The 18,183-nt window shown below is 38.5% G+C and overlaps 3 protein-coding genes and 1 long non-coding RNA gene across 11 annotated transcripts in view; 1 reads left to right on the top strand and 3 right to left on the bottom strand.

The window, feature by feature from the left end:
- Nucleotides 1–9,364, bottom strand: part of InR-2 (insulin-like receptor-like) — a 59,474-nt gene extending 50,110 nt beyond the window's left edge. The window contains exon 1 of the mRNA XM_029310046.2: nt 8,411–9,364. The gene's annotated coding sequence lies outside the window, so the exon portion shown is untranslated. The remainder of the gene's footprint in view (nt 1–8,410) is intronic.
- On the top strand, nt 9,267–14,993 carry LOC114936751 (uncharacterized). The gene is made up of 3 exons (XR_014924652.1): nt 9,267–11,551; nt 11,642–13,432; nt 13,778–14,993. It is a non-coding gene; the product is annotated as an uncharacterized LOC114936751 (long non-coding RNA).
- On the bottom strand, nt 9,427–13,330 carry LOC146723307 (major facilitator superfamily domain-containing protein 12). 6 transcript variants are annotated; one of them, XM_085482645.1, is made up of 7 exons: nt 13,065–13,330; nt 12,064–12,382; nt 11,689–11,971; nt 11,496–11,610; nt 11,052–11,417; nt 9,993–10,246; nt 9,427–9,735 (listed from the first exon to the last, which is right to left on the bottom strand). In XM_085482645.1, the coding sequence occupies exons 2-7, from the start codon at nt 12,251–12,253 to the stop codon at nt 9,615–9,617; spliced, it is 1,329 nt and encodes a 442-aa protein (XP_085338771.1). In that variant the 5' UTR covers nt 12,254–12,382; nt 13,065–13,330; the 3' UTR covers nt 9,427–9,614. The 6 variants fall into 6 exon arrangements, with proteins under 6 accessions (XP_085338771.1, XP_085338770.1, XP_085338773.1 ...); XM_085482644.1 differs by having other exon boundaries at nt 13,092–13,330; XM_085482647.1 differs by having other exon boundaries at nt 13,172–13,330.
- Nucleotides 14,427–16,739, bottom strand: LOC146723306 (maspardin). 3 transcript variants are annotated; one of them, XM_085482652.1, is made up of 8 exons: nt 16,630–16,739; nt 16,124–16,361; nt 15,798–15,932; nt 15,582–15,687; nt 15,375–15,495; nt 15,182–15,290; nt 14,670–14,918; nt 14,427–14,577 (listed from the first exon to the last, which is right to left on the bottom strand). In XM_085482652.1, the coding sequence occupies exons 2-8, from the start codon at nt 16,220–16,222 to the stop codon at nt 14,518–14,520; spliced, it is 879 nt and encodes a 292-aa protein (XP_085338778.1). In that variant the 5' UTR covers nt 16,223–16,361; nt 16,630–16,739; the 3' UTR covers nt 14,427–14,517. The 3 variants fall into 3 exon arrangements, with proteins under 3 accessions (XP_085338778.1, XP_085338776.1, XP_085338777.1); XM_085482650.1 differs by lacking the exon at nt 16,630–16,739 and adding an exon at nt 16,442–16,623; XM_085482651.1 differs by lacking the exon at nt 16,630–16,739 and having other exon boundaries at nt 16,124–16,435.
- Between the last annotated feature and the right edge of the window lie 1,444 nt (nt 16,740–18,183).

Raw genomic sequence — 18,183 nt, 5'->3', positions numbered from 1 at the left:
CATCCTTAATAACTGTTAATAAGTAGCAAAATTGTCAAGAAGAACGATGATAGGTAAGCATACTACCAATTGTAGGGGATACATATTATAATTTGGACATACGTTGATCGGTAATTTTTTATTAATCGCAGCGCCTACGGAACGGGTTAATTTCTCGCATATTAACGATGAAACTATCCGAGATCTGAACAAAATCAGGGATCATATCGAGGCGAACATTGTTGGACAGGACGGATTGAAACACGCGTTAATTGCTCAAAAACTCTTGATTCTGAATAACTATAATTAAATTTCGATATTATGTGAATTGTAAGAATTTATATTTCAATAATTATACTGAAGAAGACCGCGTGCGGTCGAAACGTTTATAGAATGATTGTAATTTGCGTTAGTTTTAATATAATGACTGTAGTTTTATAATTTATACATGTAATAAATGGTAGTTGACTGAACATCTCGAATATTCAGCTCGATAAGTTGGCCTTATATTTATCACTTTGTTAATAATAATAATAATAATAATAATAATAATCGGCGTCTCTCATCGGAGAGACAAAATTGCACGGCGACGAGGACGCGGGAGAATGAGCTTCGAGAGATAAAAAAAAAAAAAAGTTTGTCCGAGTGGCTTGAGAAAATGACGGCGATCTCTTAGGGATATGGAGAGGAGTCGGTGATGAAGGATCATGGAACCGCCATCCAACGGTTGAGCACGGAAACCGACCGAACCGTCTCTATCTTTCTATTGTACATCGACAATGACCAACGGAAGAATTTGGCAGCTCGAAACCCTTCCCTATCCTCGTTCATTAGCATCACTATACCGCCGCTGTATAAAGCCACGCTTCGTATTTTTATTACGCATATTTCACGCGCGACGCGCAACTTTGTCTCGCAGAGACGCGAGGAATCTTTGAAAAATCCCGTATAGGGTTTCCGACACGGAATGTCGACATCGACGCATGTTTCTTCGACTTGTAATCGATAACGATAATGATATAACGCAAGAGAAAATGCTGAAACAACGGTATCTATATGTAAAAGGCACCACGAAGAAACGGGAGTAACAAGGAATAACAAAAGAGGGATGATGATGATGAGGGATCGTAATACGCTATTAACGAAGAGAACAGACCGCACTTACGATACTCGCTTAAATACAAAGTATCTATGCTTAAAGAGTAACTAGCGAAGATAGAGCACGTTCGCGCCGTTTATAAGCGGAAGCTTAGTGGCATAAAACGAAAAATGAGGACGATAAGAGGCGGAGAGATAGAGAGAGATACGGATAGGAGACCCGGGGGAGATGAAAGGAAACGGAAATGAGCCCCACCGAATCGATTCCGAAACGAAACAAAGCTTTCGAAAAAGGGATATAAAACTCTCGACGACGAGAGAAAGAGGGAGAGAAAAAAATATATCTACATATTCGCGCGACAAAAAATAGTTGCAAAAAAAAAAGAAGAGAAAAAAAACCTTGCGCGTTCGTTATGAAATCCAGGGAGCCAACCAACTTTTTCATCGCGCGACGATTGTGACAACTGTGTCGACAACTGCGTTGGATTTCCGTTTCGGAGCATACACAGTATGTTCAATAAATAAGGGGACTTTTAAGATATAGAATAAAACACGTATCGTACTATGTGTGAAAGTTATTTTTTATTCGAAATAGTCTCCATTTAACTCAATACAACGTTTAGAACGATCAACCAATTTATGCATAGACTCTTTCATGTCATCTAAAGGAATGTCCTTTAACACCTGTGTCACGGCTGCTTGAATGGCTGGAATATCATCGTAAAACGCTCCTTTCATGGCAGTTTTCAGTTTAGGGAACAGAAAATAGTCGCATGGTGATAGATCAGGAGAATACGGAGGGTGGTCGATGACACAAATCTGTTTTTTCATCAAAAATTCACGAACTTTTTTGGTTTTGTGAGGTAGTGCATTATCATGCAATAAAAACAGCTGTTTCCCCTCTGGATTCAGGTCTAACACGAACAATTCTTGACCACAAACGATGTAAAACTTGTAAATAGTATTCTCCATTAACAGTTTGACAACAACAGCAATGATTTCGCGGACTTTTTCCACCAATTCAGCACGATTACTTCCTTCTGGACGACCAGGTCTTTCATCATCATTCAAATCTTCACGACCATTTTTAAATCGTTTAAACCACTTATGAACTTTTGAACGAGCTAAACAATTATCACCATACACTTTTTGCATCAATTCGTACGTCTCACTAAATGTTTTTCCAAGTTTAAAACAAAATTTAATATTTCCATTGTATTTTTACGACACAAGCACAAAACATACTGTCATTAAAAAGCGCGTAACTTTTTAACCTGTCAACCGATTTACATGAAGTTGCCTGCGTTTGAAAGGTGAGACCTGTACCTTTCTAATGCTATCAACGTTCAATAGATGGCGTTACGTGTTCCATGATTTAAATAAAAAGTCCCCTTATTTATTGAACATACTGTGTACGAATAGTTTTGGCACCATACGGCGCTCTCAAAATTGCGCACACATGCGCAGAAAATGAAATATATAGTTCCTGGAAGTTTCTACGTAAATGTGTGCGTAAGATCGTACGTGCACCAATGCGCGCTTTAACACATATAAAATCGTATAGCACCGGCGCAAGTTTGCATATTTAACGACGACTTCGATGGAAGAAGGGTGACGTCGCCCGGCCGCTTTGCCTCTCTCATCGTTGTTACCAGCCGCTCGAAACCCTTCCTTCCTCATCCCTACTTTGCTTCACTCCACCGCGATACACTCTCGGGACACCCGGTGTACTTGTGTTGCGCGGAATGCGGTTTACATTCCAACATCTAAGTAAAATGCGCGCGACAATCGAGATGCGAGGTCTCTCGAACGGCTCTTCTGGGTTCTTCAGTATTGAAAATACTCTGATTTAGCGTTGGCGGGAATATTGCTGTTCGCTCGTGCTAAACTGTCTTAAAGAAAAAAAAAAAAAAAAAAATAAAATAAAATAACCTTCGTTCTTCGACGAACGCGCGTAAACGGGTCAATTGTATTCAACCTGACGAATTAACGAAAAGATCAGTCGGCGATAAGAATATAGAATAATTGACGTCGCGTGAGGGTCGCAACAAAGTTGCTCGAAGAAGGGAGAGAGAGTCGCGAAATAATTCGTCTTCGAGAAAATTGAAATCATCCGTACAACAATTTGATGGTCTCCCTTGAATGCAAATGTCGAATCGACGTAATTGCCACCCTTCAACTTTTCAAGCGTCTACTTCTTTTTCTTTCCTCGAGTCTCGATAAGCGCAATGCTGCTTTAATGGCGTGACAATGTCTGTTTAAATAATGCCCGTATTCGACTACGATTGCTAATCGCTTTGTACTTATGCCATACTTCGTACTTATGCATTATTAATTATTGCAAAACGACGTTTCGCTTCGCTCGTATAATACTTCACAATAAGAACAAGAACGTCGTCGCAGGTTGACAACAACAGACTGGAGAGGAATATATACAAGCCAATTTAACGATCGAATTAGCGAGCGAATCGAGACTCGATGTCTAATGAACAGCTCGTGTTAATATACGTAACACATGTTGACTTCTTTATATACAAAGATGTATGCGGCTAATTAAGTTTTTCCATTAAACATCGAGAGGAATAAACGGTTTCCCAAATAGAAATTCAAAACGCCTCGTAAGTAAAACCGAACAAGGACGCGTATAATTATGATAAAAAAAATGGTTATTATTTACAATAGTATAACTAACGATTCGCGCGCGATTGCGCGACGACGTGACGGCTTTATGTTCCGCAAAGAGTATATATATATATATATATATATATATATATATATATATAGAAAATTGTGCGCAACAACGTGTATGCACAAGCGAGAATGCGCCACGAAAGCACTTATGGTCGTCGACAATCTTGAGAAACCGTGTCTCGATCCACGCGAGATTCAGCTATCAATTGAGGGGTTTTTAGCTGCTACATTCCGCGGAACATCCCAGGTGCGCTTATACTTGCGCAGTGATAAAGGTACAATAGAATTTTATTGATTATTCTATTTTTTTCTATCAATTCTCGATCGAAGGAAATTTCTGGCAATTTTTTTATCGCGTCTTATTCGCGCCTCGTAAAAATCTGATGACGCACAACAGATTCGGGTTCTTTTTAGCCTAACAATGCCGACTGGCCAATCGTCCGGTTGGGCGCATGTGCCCTTGATACGTGTTAATAGCGCAACAGCAGCGGTGACATTCCGTGCCATCGTTGGCGTAGTACTCTTTCGCTCGGGGAACGAACAGAGGCTATCCAATTACGATACAGCGAGCGGAGTCGACTGTTAGACGTCATCGCCGTTTCTGCGGATTAGTATTGTCATGCGAAAATAGCAGGCACCGGTAATATATCCCCGAGTTATAAACAATTAAAAATTCTCATTTATCCCTCTCACTTTGCGCTTTTAATAGCTGTCCCGCGTTAATTGACACACTGCAGATATACACGCAACGTGAATCGAGAAACACTTTTCGAATTAAATTTATTTTACGACAATACCTTTTAATAAAATGTAATAAGTCTCACTGTAAAAAAAAAAAAATTAAAAATTTTCTTCCATAATTTCAGATTTTTTCTGGATTAATTATTTTTTAAATTATTTTGCTATGTAAATAAATATTTTGTTCATACATATTTATATATTTATCTTACATTTATATATTAACTATTAACAGTCGTTACCGAGGCGAATTCAATAATATATGTGACAAGATTTGTATAGATTATTCAATGTGTTATTAATTTTTCAAATTTCAACGTCAGTTTTCTCGAATAAAAAGTATGAAAAACATTTATTTCACGTTTTTTCAATTTAAATTTTTAAAAGAAAAAGCATCTCTTTTACCGTTCCACCGCGTTTGCTGACTCACTTTGTGTATAAAATGTTTAGGTCAAGTCAGGTAGGTATGAGATGCTTGGGTTAGATCAGGTCAAGTATAGTTTAAAATCTTGAAACCACACATTTTTAAATTTTAAACTAAGCTTTAATAATCTATCGAGATATTATTTACGCTAAAAATTAAAGATTGAAAGATCAAAACTCCATTTTTCGCATAACTGATTCCCGGGTAGAAATCTGCCTCGATTTGCCGAGATTAAATACAGGGCCTAGATAAAAAAAATTCAGTTTGAAATATCTAAGCCCAGAATACAGAAATTTACCTTTATTTTACCGAGGGAAAAAGTAATTGGAAAAATCTGCGTGGGTTCTCCACTGACATATTTTTCCCAAATTAGAATAAATATGAAACTATATATGGGGCCAGGATTGAATAATCTAGCTTATAGAAATAATTATAATACAAATCAAGCAAATATTTCAAAAAATTATAGGTCCTAGTTAGACTCCAAATAATTTTTCTACGAATTCTGGGCGTAATTTTGAACCCATCCAGGTTCTACGATAAGACCTGTACGATGTAGGCGTTCCAAACTTTACATAGGTTCTTCACCTCAGATTTTTCACCTGCGGATTCCAGAAATATCTTTAAAAGAATATATGGACCCTTGTTTATTTCCAGACAAAATTTCTACCTGGGCTACACAGAGAGAATTTTCTCTTAAAATTTATCCTGAAAATCATGATGATTGTCGTGGGACAATATGGTATTGAAAGAATTTTATAGAGTTTCTCCGATTAATATTTACACAATAAAATATATTAATATTTACGACAATAAGATATTAAATATGCTCAATTAGTTTTACTATATATATAAATGTTTTATTGTGCATTTAAATATTAATCAGAGAAACTTTTATATATTATTTCACGATTACCATGATTTTTAAGATAAATTCTAAGAGAAAATTCTCTCCGTGTAGAAAAATACATTTTATAAAATTCTGATTTCAAATTTGACTTTTATAAAATAATGCACAAATAAGTTAACAATAAAAATGTATCAATATTACAAAGTTTCAAGATTTCAGAGACAACGTTATTGTAAAAATTCCGAGAACAGTGTTGCATTTCGACCGATTCATTTTTGGATCCAGGAATAAAGTGCCTCCCTGACAGTTCCAAAAAAAAAAATCACTGCGTCTTCTCGTGATTTGCGACGACAGACAAAGAATAAACGCACCGCTTATAAGAATAACAAAACTCTCTGTGAGGAGGAACCGCGGGGTCTTTCGACGTTATTACCTGTCGTTAACGTCAGCCGTCAATAATCCAATAACATTTTTACGAATATTTCCAAGGCTAAACGTCCGGCAAACTTTTTACTTATTTCGCCTGAGTTAAGGCATACCTCAGGCAACAATCTCTGCCCGATGTCTACGATGTCGTAAATGTAATCGTTACTCGCGCGGTTCCGAGTTATTTTCGCACCGCCAGTTTAATAAGGCGCATATTTAGCGACAAAGCGCGAAACAATGTCGTGAGAATCGATTGTAGATTCCGAATGCAATTCTAATTTTCATCGATGTAAGTCGTTCGAAGAATATATTTTTTTTTATTTTCTCTCTCTCTCTCTCTCTCTCTCTTATAATAGATTGCATATTTCTCTAAATTTTTAATTCAATAAATAGTTGGCAGAGAATGCGGGGCACATACGTCTACTACTATCCATCAAACGTATCTTATTAGAAATCAACGAATACAAGGTTCGATCGATACGCTCGTGTCGTCGTTGCATCGTTCGCCGACTCGGAAATAATCGTGGAAAGGAACGGCCTCCATTTTCGGACGATGCGGTTGTACAAGGAAGGGGGTCGTATAGACGGGTGAGTGGCGTTTCTTCTCGAAACTTGAAACGCAGATCTACAAGAATGAAGATTGCACCTTGCTCGAATTCAAAAATCAAAACCGCCGCTTCACGTAATCGTAAAAAAAAAAAAAAAAAATCAAAAATTACGAAGCGCATCTAAAAAATCAAGGGATCGATTTTCCGAAAGATTAAAGATCTTTCTTTTATTACGTCCTTCCGCGAGAAAATTTTCGGGGAAAAAAAAAAAAGAATCGTCCTTTACAGATATCCGGAATTTACCGTATCCTAGCAAACACGAGTATAAATCGCGCGAATATCGAGAATACATAAAAACACCCTAGGGAGACGGCGAAGACAATATATTTATGATAACGACGTAAGAGGTCGCTTTTCTCTACTCCCTCTCTCGGGAAAGAATGCTTCGACGCGAGCTGAAACGATCGGGCCTCGCGAGACCAAGACGATGTCGTCGTCGACAACGACGAGCAAAAGCAAGAGCACGGTCCACGCTCAATCCTCATCTCTCCTCCTCGCAGAGACACGCGAAGACGAAGACGAAGGAGAGCGACGTCGTCGCGACGCGACGGCGCGACGGCGGCGAACGAGGTTAGCCGAGCGGCCGCGAGGTCAGTGACTAAAGAGAGAAATATCGCGAAATCCAACCGTCGTCGCCACGCCGTCCCTATCGACACGCTCGTCGGTTCTCCTCGAGCGTGCATCAAATCATCCTCATCTCGCGAAATCCTCGACTCGTAAGAAAACGAGAACGAAAAAAAAGAAGGAAAAAAATCGCCACCTATGTGGAGCGTGCGGTCGTCTTCGCTTCGCGTATTCTTTTTCTCTCTTTCTTTCTCTTTCTCTCCCTCCCTCCCCCCCTCATATCCCCCGTCCCGTTTTTCTCCGCAAACGAGCGAATAATTTAAGCGGGAGCACACTTATAGACGCATAAGCGTAAACATGAGAATCTTGATTGGTTTATAAACGTATGCATAAGAAATTCAACCAATCAAATTTCTTATGCATATGTTTATGCGCTTATGCAAGAGTGTGTGTTCCCCGCTTTACACGGCGCGTTCCGAGGCCATTGATACGCGGCGTGAAAGCATGCGCGTGCGAAAAGCATTTTTTCGTCGCGACGTAGCTCCGTAGCAACGTCGTAGCTCCGGACTACGAGAGAAACAACGCCCAAGAGCGGCGCAACCGTCCGAGAAAAAAATTTCGCGTGTACCTGCGCGCACCTTTTCTCTAACCTCCCCCTCTAACCTCCTCTGGCCGGGTCGCGTACCTTTTCGTTTCAAAAGATTCCGGCCGATAAAGAGACCATTCGGAACGATTTCTTTACACGGCAGAAAATAGAGAGGGAAAGAGAAAAGACATCTCTCCGCGGCGAAGGTCAAAAACATATCCTCCGACGATGTCGATACCGCACGCGAGATTTCGCCAGATAATAACCGAATCCGCTTCGCAAATACGTCACGTCACGCAAAAGAGACGCGTGTCGTCTGGCGCGCGTGCGGCGAAAAAAAGAGCGAGACCAAGAAAAGAGAGAGAGAGAGAGAGAGAGAGAGAGAGAGAGAGAGAGAGACGAAGGAGAAAGTAGAAAGAGAGATAAAGAAGGAACGAGGTACTTACTCGAAAAAGCGTGGCGTCCAGTCGGGAACTCCGTTGGACTCCGTGTCTCGGAGTCATCACCTCCGTCACGCCGACGACGACGACGATCCCTCGTCTCTCGCCTCGGATCGAAAGTCGCCGCCTCGTCGAGAGAGATCCGGTATGGCGCGAGCACACTGTAAACACTTTTCTCCGCAAACGAGACGGAGAAAAACAACACACATCCACCACCCACGTAAAGAGACGGTCCGCGACAAGCACGAAAATGTTATATATCGGTGTCGGGCGAGAGTATACGTCCGAGCCGATCAACGTTTATTTATCCACGCTACGCAGAGTTTCTCTTTCCCCGGAGTAGCGTAGCGCGAGATTGTTAGACGGTGACGACGACGACGCGTCGTGACGCGAAACGGCCGCGTCTCGTTCGACAAATATCACGGGTATCGCGTTCGGGGCGCGCGAGATTCCCCGCGCGACTCGACACACACAACTTGTTTACTAGAACGCGCACCACGCCATGCCCCGTGAACGTGCGCTCGCGATCTCCCCCACCACGCCGCCGAGCAAAATAGGCGCATGCGCGCTGGCGCGACTCGCCGCCCGCGTCTACTCTTTCCCTCTCCACGGTATGCTTTGTACGTACGCGCGATAAAGCCGCCGCCGAATGCGCGGCTCGGCTCTCTCTCTCTCTCTTTCTATGCCTCGGCGTACTACGACGCAACCGCGCGACGAACCACCACGGTATGTAACGTGCGAACGCGAGCAACGGGTCATCGTACTCTCGCGCCATCGTCGACGCGCCTTCCTTTTACGAACCGTTCCTTTTTCGAACTGTCAAACGGCACCCCTGGCGACATCTGGCGCGCGCGAGGCCTAACTAAAATCGACGATCGGATGATAATCGATCGATCGAATCGATCTTGAAATTTGAAAAAGATCAAGTGGAAAAGGAGATTAGATAGACGATCGATTTTTTGAGATTTCTTCTGATACGAGACGGCGGGGCGAGTTGGAAAAAATTGCTGGAAGAAAGATAATGGATTTTTTGGTAGATTTATTGCGAGCTTGATAAGACTTGGCACATTCGCGCGAGTGTAAAAAATGAAATAACGTTGTCGATGTACAGGGTTTATAGTCTGTTGGACGACAGTCGACGGGATGATAAATTAAATTGTGATCTATATCGGACATATTGCGAAAAGCATTATCGATCCGTCATTGTGTTTCAAGTTAGGCAACGCGATACAGATATCAAAGTTATGAGTCCCAGTATCATCGAGGAAGCACATACGATGGACAATGTGTCTCGATTATAATTGAAACAGAGTTCCTTGTCGTTGCATCTCCTGAAAAGGGAATAAAAGCGGAATATTGAAAAATAAACGGATATGTACGCATGCGGTGAATAACGAAGTGTTCGATCAAATTGCCGTCTGCGATCCGACGGTCGTTAAAAATAAATTATCTCCGGAATAAATTTAATAAATATATCCGCGCGATCCTCTCTCTCTCTCGTTTGCGCGCGCGAATCAATATATCGCGTATATGTAAAATTGTAACTCGTAATTGAATAAAATTCAATCCGCAGCGGAATATTACTCACCACTTCTCGATGAATATCACCACGAGGCCGGTGATGATTTTATCGAGGAACGTGACGATAGAATACACGAGCGCGCTGCGTTCCGTTCTGGAGCCGATTAATTCGGCGGTGACGCTCAATGCGGTGACCATCGTAATGGAGCTTCCCGCGCCAATTAATACGGCGATGACGTAGACGACCGTCGTGTTACCCGCGACAAATTCCGTCACCACCGACGCCGTTAAGCCGACCGTGGCTCCGAGAAGATAGCACACCTATTTTCGATTCGACGAAACGAAAATACAGATTCATTTTTCTCCTTTTTATTTTCCTCTCCTTATTTTACCCTCTTAAATTGAATCACGGCGAAAAGTCATTGAATAATCCTTCTGTCATTTGCATAATTCTTCATCAACGTGTAGATGGGATTTTTCATATATTTCACTACGGACAATTTATTCTTTATCATCTGCTAGACAACACACATTATTGTTTTCTCTCTTTATATTTTACAAAGTTTCTAAATATAAAAGCTCTTTGTACTCCAGACAAAGAAAAATTGCATTACGTTTTTAACATTTAAAATTGCATTTGGATTCTCGGGTATTCATCGAGCATTGACAGAAGGATTAAATTGGCAAAGGATTAAAAAATGTCGAACGTCGATGAAACATTCACTGACCTACGGTGAAAACGCTCACATTTTCTTTTTTTTCGTCTTATATCTCACGGATTACGACAATCAAAATTTCGTACAACAACTAAAATTCAAACGAAGAATTATACACATATTATGCTTTTTTATTTTAAGTCACAAATATGTGATAAAATGAATGAGACGTGTGTTTCATTGAACTTGGATATTTCTTCAACAAAATATATCGTTATAAATTTAAGGATATAACTTTCACTTTACTTTTAGACGTAGGTATTTTAAAATCTCATTGATTCCAAGAATTATTATATCAACTGATTTTCCTCAGTGAGATTTCTCTGTTTGCAGAGCTATGACTGAAAACATACTGCTCTGTCAGTACTAATGCACTGACTCCATTTAAGAGGGTGTCATCAAAGACTTACCTTGGTACCGCAACTTCTGTTGATGTATTTAAGTAGCAAAGCAGCCACAAATGAGGATACGTACGAGACTAATGGCACAGTGGCTAACGCTTGCTTGCCTCCGATTTCGGTCTCCTCTATATACAGAGGCAGGTATACGGTGCTGAGAGTGATGAATAATCTACTTGCTACGTAGAGCATCGCGACTCTCAATAAAATCGAGATACCGATCCATGATATTCGATGGTTCGTCAAATTGTCCAATGAAATCGGCTCCTCGATGTTCGCTTTCGAGGACGTTGCTCGCTCCAGAAGGTTCGCTTTCAGAAAAATGTGAAAAAAGACTGTCGCGGTGACGCCGAGAGTCGTGAGAACCAGAACGATATTCTGAAAGATATAAAATTCAATTCTACAATTTACAAGTTACAATTTCTTTGTTGGCGCACGCAACTTCTATCAACGTACTCTGAATTTATAATCGTCCTGCTGATCCAACTGAACCATCGACTCTCCATTACTTGGTAAAACTATCCACGTAACTACAAAAACTACCACGGCCGCACTAACTTGGGCGGAATATCTATAATCAAATTTATCTTGATGTAATTCAGATAGAAAGAGAAGGAGAGAGAAAAAGAGAATGCTACAATTCACATACCTTATTGCGGTCAAATCGGCTCGAGCCAAGAGAGAATTAGTTAACGAGGGAATCATTGATAGATGAGAGATCTGTACGGCTGCCCAACCCGTTTGAAATATTGTAATACTCGTTATGTACAAAAACATGGCAGTGGTAGGGGATGAATTGGAGAAACCGCCGAATATTATGGGAAAGGACAGAGTGACCATGATGGAACCGAGGACGTGCCAGATCTTTTTCTTGCAGTAATGATCGACCAGGAAACCAAACACGGGTGTCGCAATCGCGTCGATGATTTGTCCTTGAATGAAAATCGTTTCGACATTAATCAGTAGCTAACGATGTAAGATAACGTCGTTATTTATACGTGTGTACGAATAATTGGACGCGTACCTAGGAGTAAAAGCGCACCGGCGACGACGGGTTTTAACAATGCCACTCGTTGAAGATAAATTAGGGTATAAGAGAACCACATTGCGGCTGCCAAATCGTTGAAGACGTGTCCAAGAGCATAAGCGAGTTTTGTGGACGTCGCTATTTTTCCGCTGTCCACGAGACGCGTTCGTTCGTTGGCGTTATCCATTTTATTTTCTTTTTTTAAGACCCTGCGTATTTTACAGGCTGTAGAGATGATGAAAACTTTCACAATTCCGGTGAATCCATCATGTTATTCCGATTTGTCGCGAAAAGTAATATCGCGTCCTCGTAATATCTGCGGGAAAATGAAATCAGGATAAATAAGATGGAAATTAAAATCTAATAAGAAGTTTCGCGCGGGAAAGAAACATTTCTGATCCAATATAGCGCGGATTAAAAGATTAAGGGTATAACAAGTTCGAAACTTAAATAGCAAAGATTTCTTTTACTTTGTACGATAACCAAAAGAAATGTCTATCGACGTTGGTTCTGTCTAAGGCAAACCTGCGGTCAACGTTCCTTTCACTTAATTAGATTTTGCTGCAAGCTATTTTCCCTTAGGAGAATTTCTCGTTAGGAGTTCGACTAATCACAGTTGCGTGATTAGTTATGGATTAGTTTACGAAAAGCAGATGTGTATCAGCGTACCGTAATATCACACGAGGGATTAAATATAGATCGTGTATCGATAATAGCATGTATCATTACAATAATGACGTCAATTCGACCCAATTGTTCAACATATGACTCATTAAGAGTGACATGTAATTACAGGAAAATTCAATTGAAAAAAAAACTCTGACACAAAAAATTGCAAAATAATAAAATAAAATACACGCACGCACATATGCATATAGAAATATATAGAATAGAAATTTAACATGCATCTATAAAAATTAATCTAAAATTTTACAAAAAATTGTGTAACACGCGAAGAGCTTAATAATTATTTTTTAATTAATAAAAATTAATTATACACAAAAAATATGAAACCGAACAAACACCTTGCCAGCATCTATCTCGCTTCACGACTGACAAAGAATTTTCTGAAACTTGTCGAAAAAATAATCAGATTGTAGTTTACGTGATTTATCAATCCGAACGATATCAATGTTTTGAAACGTGTTGTAAGAATTATTGTGAAATTTTCCTTTATCGTCACAATACACTATCGCGATCGGATACCGGCTGCTTTGCGTGCAGGTGAAAGACTGAGCTGTGAAACGTATATACATTATACATTACACATACGTCGTTCCTTGCCAGAGAGGGATTATATACCAATTCACACACCAGGAAGATTACTTATGGGACAATATCGGTGGCATTAATGATAAGCTTATCAGTATGTGAATCTCATTTACACGTCAGAACAAATTAAAATTTCCATTAGTCTTTTTAATAAATCACTTTTTCATTTTTCGCAAACAATATCAGATACATTCATATTTATGAATATGACTAATATTATATTTAACGTGCAAATTTTTATCATGCTTTGATTTGTATATTTTGATGAAATTTGTGTAATTAATAATTCTTTAGTACTTTCTTTTTATATTCTCAAAGAGATTTAAACAATTAATCATATAAAATCACAGATAAATCCTTTACGTGTCAATAATTGTTTAAAAATTTAAAATTATGCATACTATTATGACCAATTAAAATGTTATTTGAAATTCAATAGGAAAAGGAAGCTATTAGGGACATTGATGTCGTATATGTATACTGGACAGAACAGGCCCTGTAATACGAGATTTCAAAAGAAAAATGCGAGCCTGCACACATGAGGGAATCGATACCAAGCGAGTTCTTATACGGTCTCCCGGTCAGGCGACCCAGCAAACTATGGTCAACTTCTCATTTTGCACACCATAACTGTACTGCTTTAAAATATGTAGCTCCTAAGGGAATAATAACAGAAACGGATAAAATAAAATTGATTATACTCTTAAATAGATTTATATTACATAACATTTTCTGAAAAAGTATTCATCTGTAATTCTCGTCGTAATATTTAGGAAAATATTTTTACATTAGGTTCTAGTTAAAATTATTTATCTATAAAAAAAGAAATTTAGAAAGATATATTTCCTTATTGTTAGTAAAAATATAATTATTTTGCTTTAAAAAAATCAGGATATTACAAAATATAAAAATATAAAATTATGTTTAAGAAACTAAATATGTTTGATAATTTAAATTTAAAAAACAGCGCCTATACGTATATAATTCATATTATATAGTATTTGTAACAAATTATCGCTTATTTAAAGCTAAATTGAGAGACAAATCATCTTTAACTCGATATAAAAGACGCAGAAAGAGAGAGAAAGAAAAAAGAGAGATGTCCATATATTTACTTATGAACAATGGAATTAATTTTTAATTAATATTTAATTTTTCCTAACATATAAATGCATTATGCTAAGTTTGAGTTTTTTCTGAGGCTGCATGTTCAGTACCCTCAAATTGTCTCAGATGAATCTGAAAACAATTTCTCTGATGTTTTATCAATCATCGCTAATAAAAAAAATTCGATTAATTGCTAACTGTATAAAGTAGTTTTATAAATTTACCTGCAAATGTAAATTAACTTCGGCTGATCGACTTAAGTACGGAAAATTTCCACCACTCTTCAAGTGTGCCAATTTTGCATTTGGATAGCATTTATACATTTCTTCTCTAACAGCGTTTGATAAAGCATATTCGTCGAAAACATCTATTATTGTCACTGGTAAATGACATATCTTTTGAGGTTGCACATAACAATTTATACAGTTCATTGTTAAACGAGATGCCAATTCAGGTTGCGTTAAGCTCTCCAACTAGAAATTAAAAAAACTGTAATAAGTATATATAGATAAATGTAAATATACTTAATATGTATTAAATATATTAAAAATAATGCATACATAATAAATATAAGTATAATTTAAAAATTTAAGTATAATATAATAAATATGAATAATAAATAAATTGAAAATAATTTTTCAAACAAAACACTTTTGGTACATGTATGTGTTTCTCATTTGTTTTACATTAGTTTTTAAAAACGTTTAAAAACCTTGAAGAAAATAGAGATTCATACCCGTTCCACCATAAAATCAATTGCCTCTATGATCTCTCCATCAACCTTCTCGGTTACAAAGTTTCCCATTACCATTTTCTTCAGTACCATTGAGGGTAAAATCCAAAAGCTGCAAATATAAGAGAAATGTAATAACTATAAAGAATTAATATAAAAGTGAGTAAATTATTTTGTAATAAAATGACTGGCTTACACTGCTGCGGAATCATTGTAACTAAATACAGATGTATCTGTGAAAGTATTGCACAAAATTAAAGACACAACTCTAGGGCAGTGGGCATTTATTTCTGTAAATTTCTGCGCCAGAAAACCACCTGTGAATATAAAATTTACAATTATGCATTTTACTTGTAAGATCATATGTGATTTAGAAACAAATATTTTGCTTATACATTCTAACCTAACGAAGCACCAAAAAGATGGACCTTATCAAGTTCCAGGTAATCCAAAAGTTTTCTGAATCCATCGCACCATTCCTTTATACTCCAATATACCGGTGGCTCAGCCTATAAAGGTGAACTTCCTGTCAACTGTTGCATCAATACGATGTAAACAAGATCTTTTATGCTACTTTGCATATGCATTTAAATGCTTTAAAATTTTATATCCAACTCACTGATATAACTCTATAACCTTTGGCAGCCAGGCCTAATATCTGCCTAAAAAAGATATCAGCTGTACCGCAGACTGGTGGAAGACATATAAGCGGGCACTTGATAGTTTTTGGATTAGAATCGTACACCTTCCATCCCTGAAACAATTACATTTCAAGACATAATTGCAGTGTTTTGTTATTTTCTTCGATACTCATTGTCAGATAATTACAATCAGAGAGTTGCCTTGCATCGTTATGCATAACGCAATAATAAAAAATAAAAGAAGATAAACGTCAATAAATAGCTAGATATCGAATTATCGAAAAACAACTGACTGGAATAATACCTTGGTGCCATCGGCGTCGACGACAATCTTCCTGAGAGGTACTGAGCTACGAAAACTCAGATATTCCTGGGAGCGTGACAGTTCGCTCGAATGAGACATATTTTCTTGCAAGAGCTAGAATTCTGATTAGATTCCTAGGTACAATCTTTGTCGATGTAGTCTACCAGTGGCATCTTTATTCCTATTGTATCGTCATCTATTGTCTTTTGATGTCCTTTTCAGGAACCCGGTATTCTCTCTGAAACGTCACGACACAAGTGCTTTAATCATAATTTTATCTGATCCGACCCGACTTAATAAGATTCCACTCTGTCTTACATTCTATCTAATGAACTTCGAACTTCCGCTTTAAAAAATTTAAGATATATACAAAACTAGTTTTCGTGGAACGGAAAATATATTCCGACCGAGTCGTTCACTACAACGCGACACTGAGCATCAAGTGCGACCAAATGTGCACTGAGCACCAAATAATTATATGTATTATCGAGAAACTCGTTTCTTACATATTTTTTAAACTCGTTTATTGATACGTAGTATATGATTTATCACTTTGATTGCAATTTGATACTCCTCGATACGTTATGCAACTTTGTTATTGCAAGAATAATCTTTCATCGTGCTATATCTTTAAGATAAAGAAATTCAGATTTATAAAATCATATATAAATATAATGTATATTTTAGATTTTTATTATGAAATATCTATATATATAATATTTATTTTTATTTATTTATTTTTTTTGTTATATTTATTTTTTTATATACTAAATTTATTTACTAAAAATACAGCACAAATATCACACACACACACATACATATATATATTCATATGCACACACAGCGCAACGCTAATTGATAAATAAAGTAATAAATAAAATTTACTCATGGATGGATAACTCAAGCGATTCGTAAATGGCGCTATAAATTAAGTCGAAAGAAATTTAGTTGCGTTCGAAAATCTGTCCGTCAAAGTGCAGAATTAGCCCGACCAATCGGAGACCGAGGATTTCTTTGTCCTGATTGGTCAATCGCGCGCTTCGCCCTAATTGAATATATTTCCGAACACAATCTAGAATGCTGCTGCCCTCTGCTACACTTTCGTATTGTTGCTCAAATCAACCTCCGCGCTCATCGTCGGTCCGTGAAAATACATTTGTGAGTATTAATTAGTATCTTTACGTCGTTAATTATTGTATACGTCCGATCGCGTCGCGTGTCCCGACATCGTGATCGCGATCGTACGAGCGAGATTGATCTCGTCGGCCGCGAATCTCGCGTTCTCTCACCTTCTCTCACATTCTTTCGAAAAGTCGCGTGACGTCACGGCTCGAACCGCCTAAAGTTAGTCGAGTTCGCGCGAGTCTACTGGACGGGACGAATTATCGGGTGCGCTTTCGACGCGAAGATCGCGGGATTTTTCGGTGTTGTCGCTCGTAATCTGAGCGGGAGCTTGCGCGTTTCCGGTCTTGCTTCCGTATCATCGTGTCGAAATACCGGTACGCGACGAACGAACTCGTAATTCTCGCAAAATTCGCTACTGAATAGTACAATCGCGCCGCCATGTTACTATTATCTTGTTCATTATCGTCCATTGCTCATCTCTACCAATGTCTCGCGAAAAGTCACAGTCTAGTCGGAAATATTAGTTAAAATCGAGAAGTACGTATTAGATTCATCGTGTATTATATCGCACGCGACGATCGCGAGTGTATATATACAGTGCTCGGGAAATGCTCTTTGTTTTGTCTAGCCGGCCGGATTCTCGGAATCGCGTCGAGCGCAGGTGTCCCGGCGTTCTCGGAATCGCGGCGATCATTCGAGATCTTTATCTATTCGGAGTTTCGACGATTTTCGACGTTGAAATACGATACGTGCTCAACCAGGAATAATTGGTGAAATAATCTTTTGCGCGATTTCTTCGTCGTCAAATACTCTCTGTGAAATATAAAATAGTGAAGTGTATAGTGGCCAATTTTGGAATATCGGCGACTCCCAAGTGCATTGATGAGGCCCTCCGATAAGTGGTCTTGAAAAAAGCGGCGACGCGAAAACGGAGC

The sequence above is a fragment of the Nylanderia fulva genome, unplaced genomic scaffold (assembly GCF_048542155.1).
Source record: "Nylanderia fulva isolate GAGA-0341 unplaced genomic scaffold, ASM4854215v1 Scaffold21, whole genome shotgun sequence".
Classification (NCBI taxonomy): Eukaryota; Metazoa; Arthropoda; class Insecta; order Hymenoptera; family Formicidae; genus Nylanderia; species Nylanderia fulva.
The sequence above is the reverse complement of the archived record's forward strand: the minus strand, read 5'-3'. Positions and strand labels throughout refer to the sequence as shown.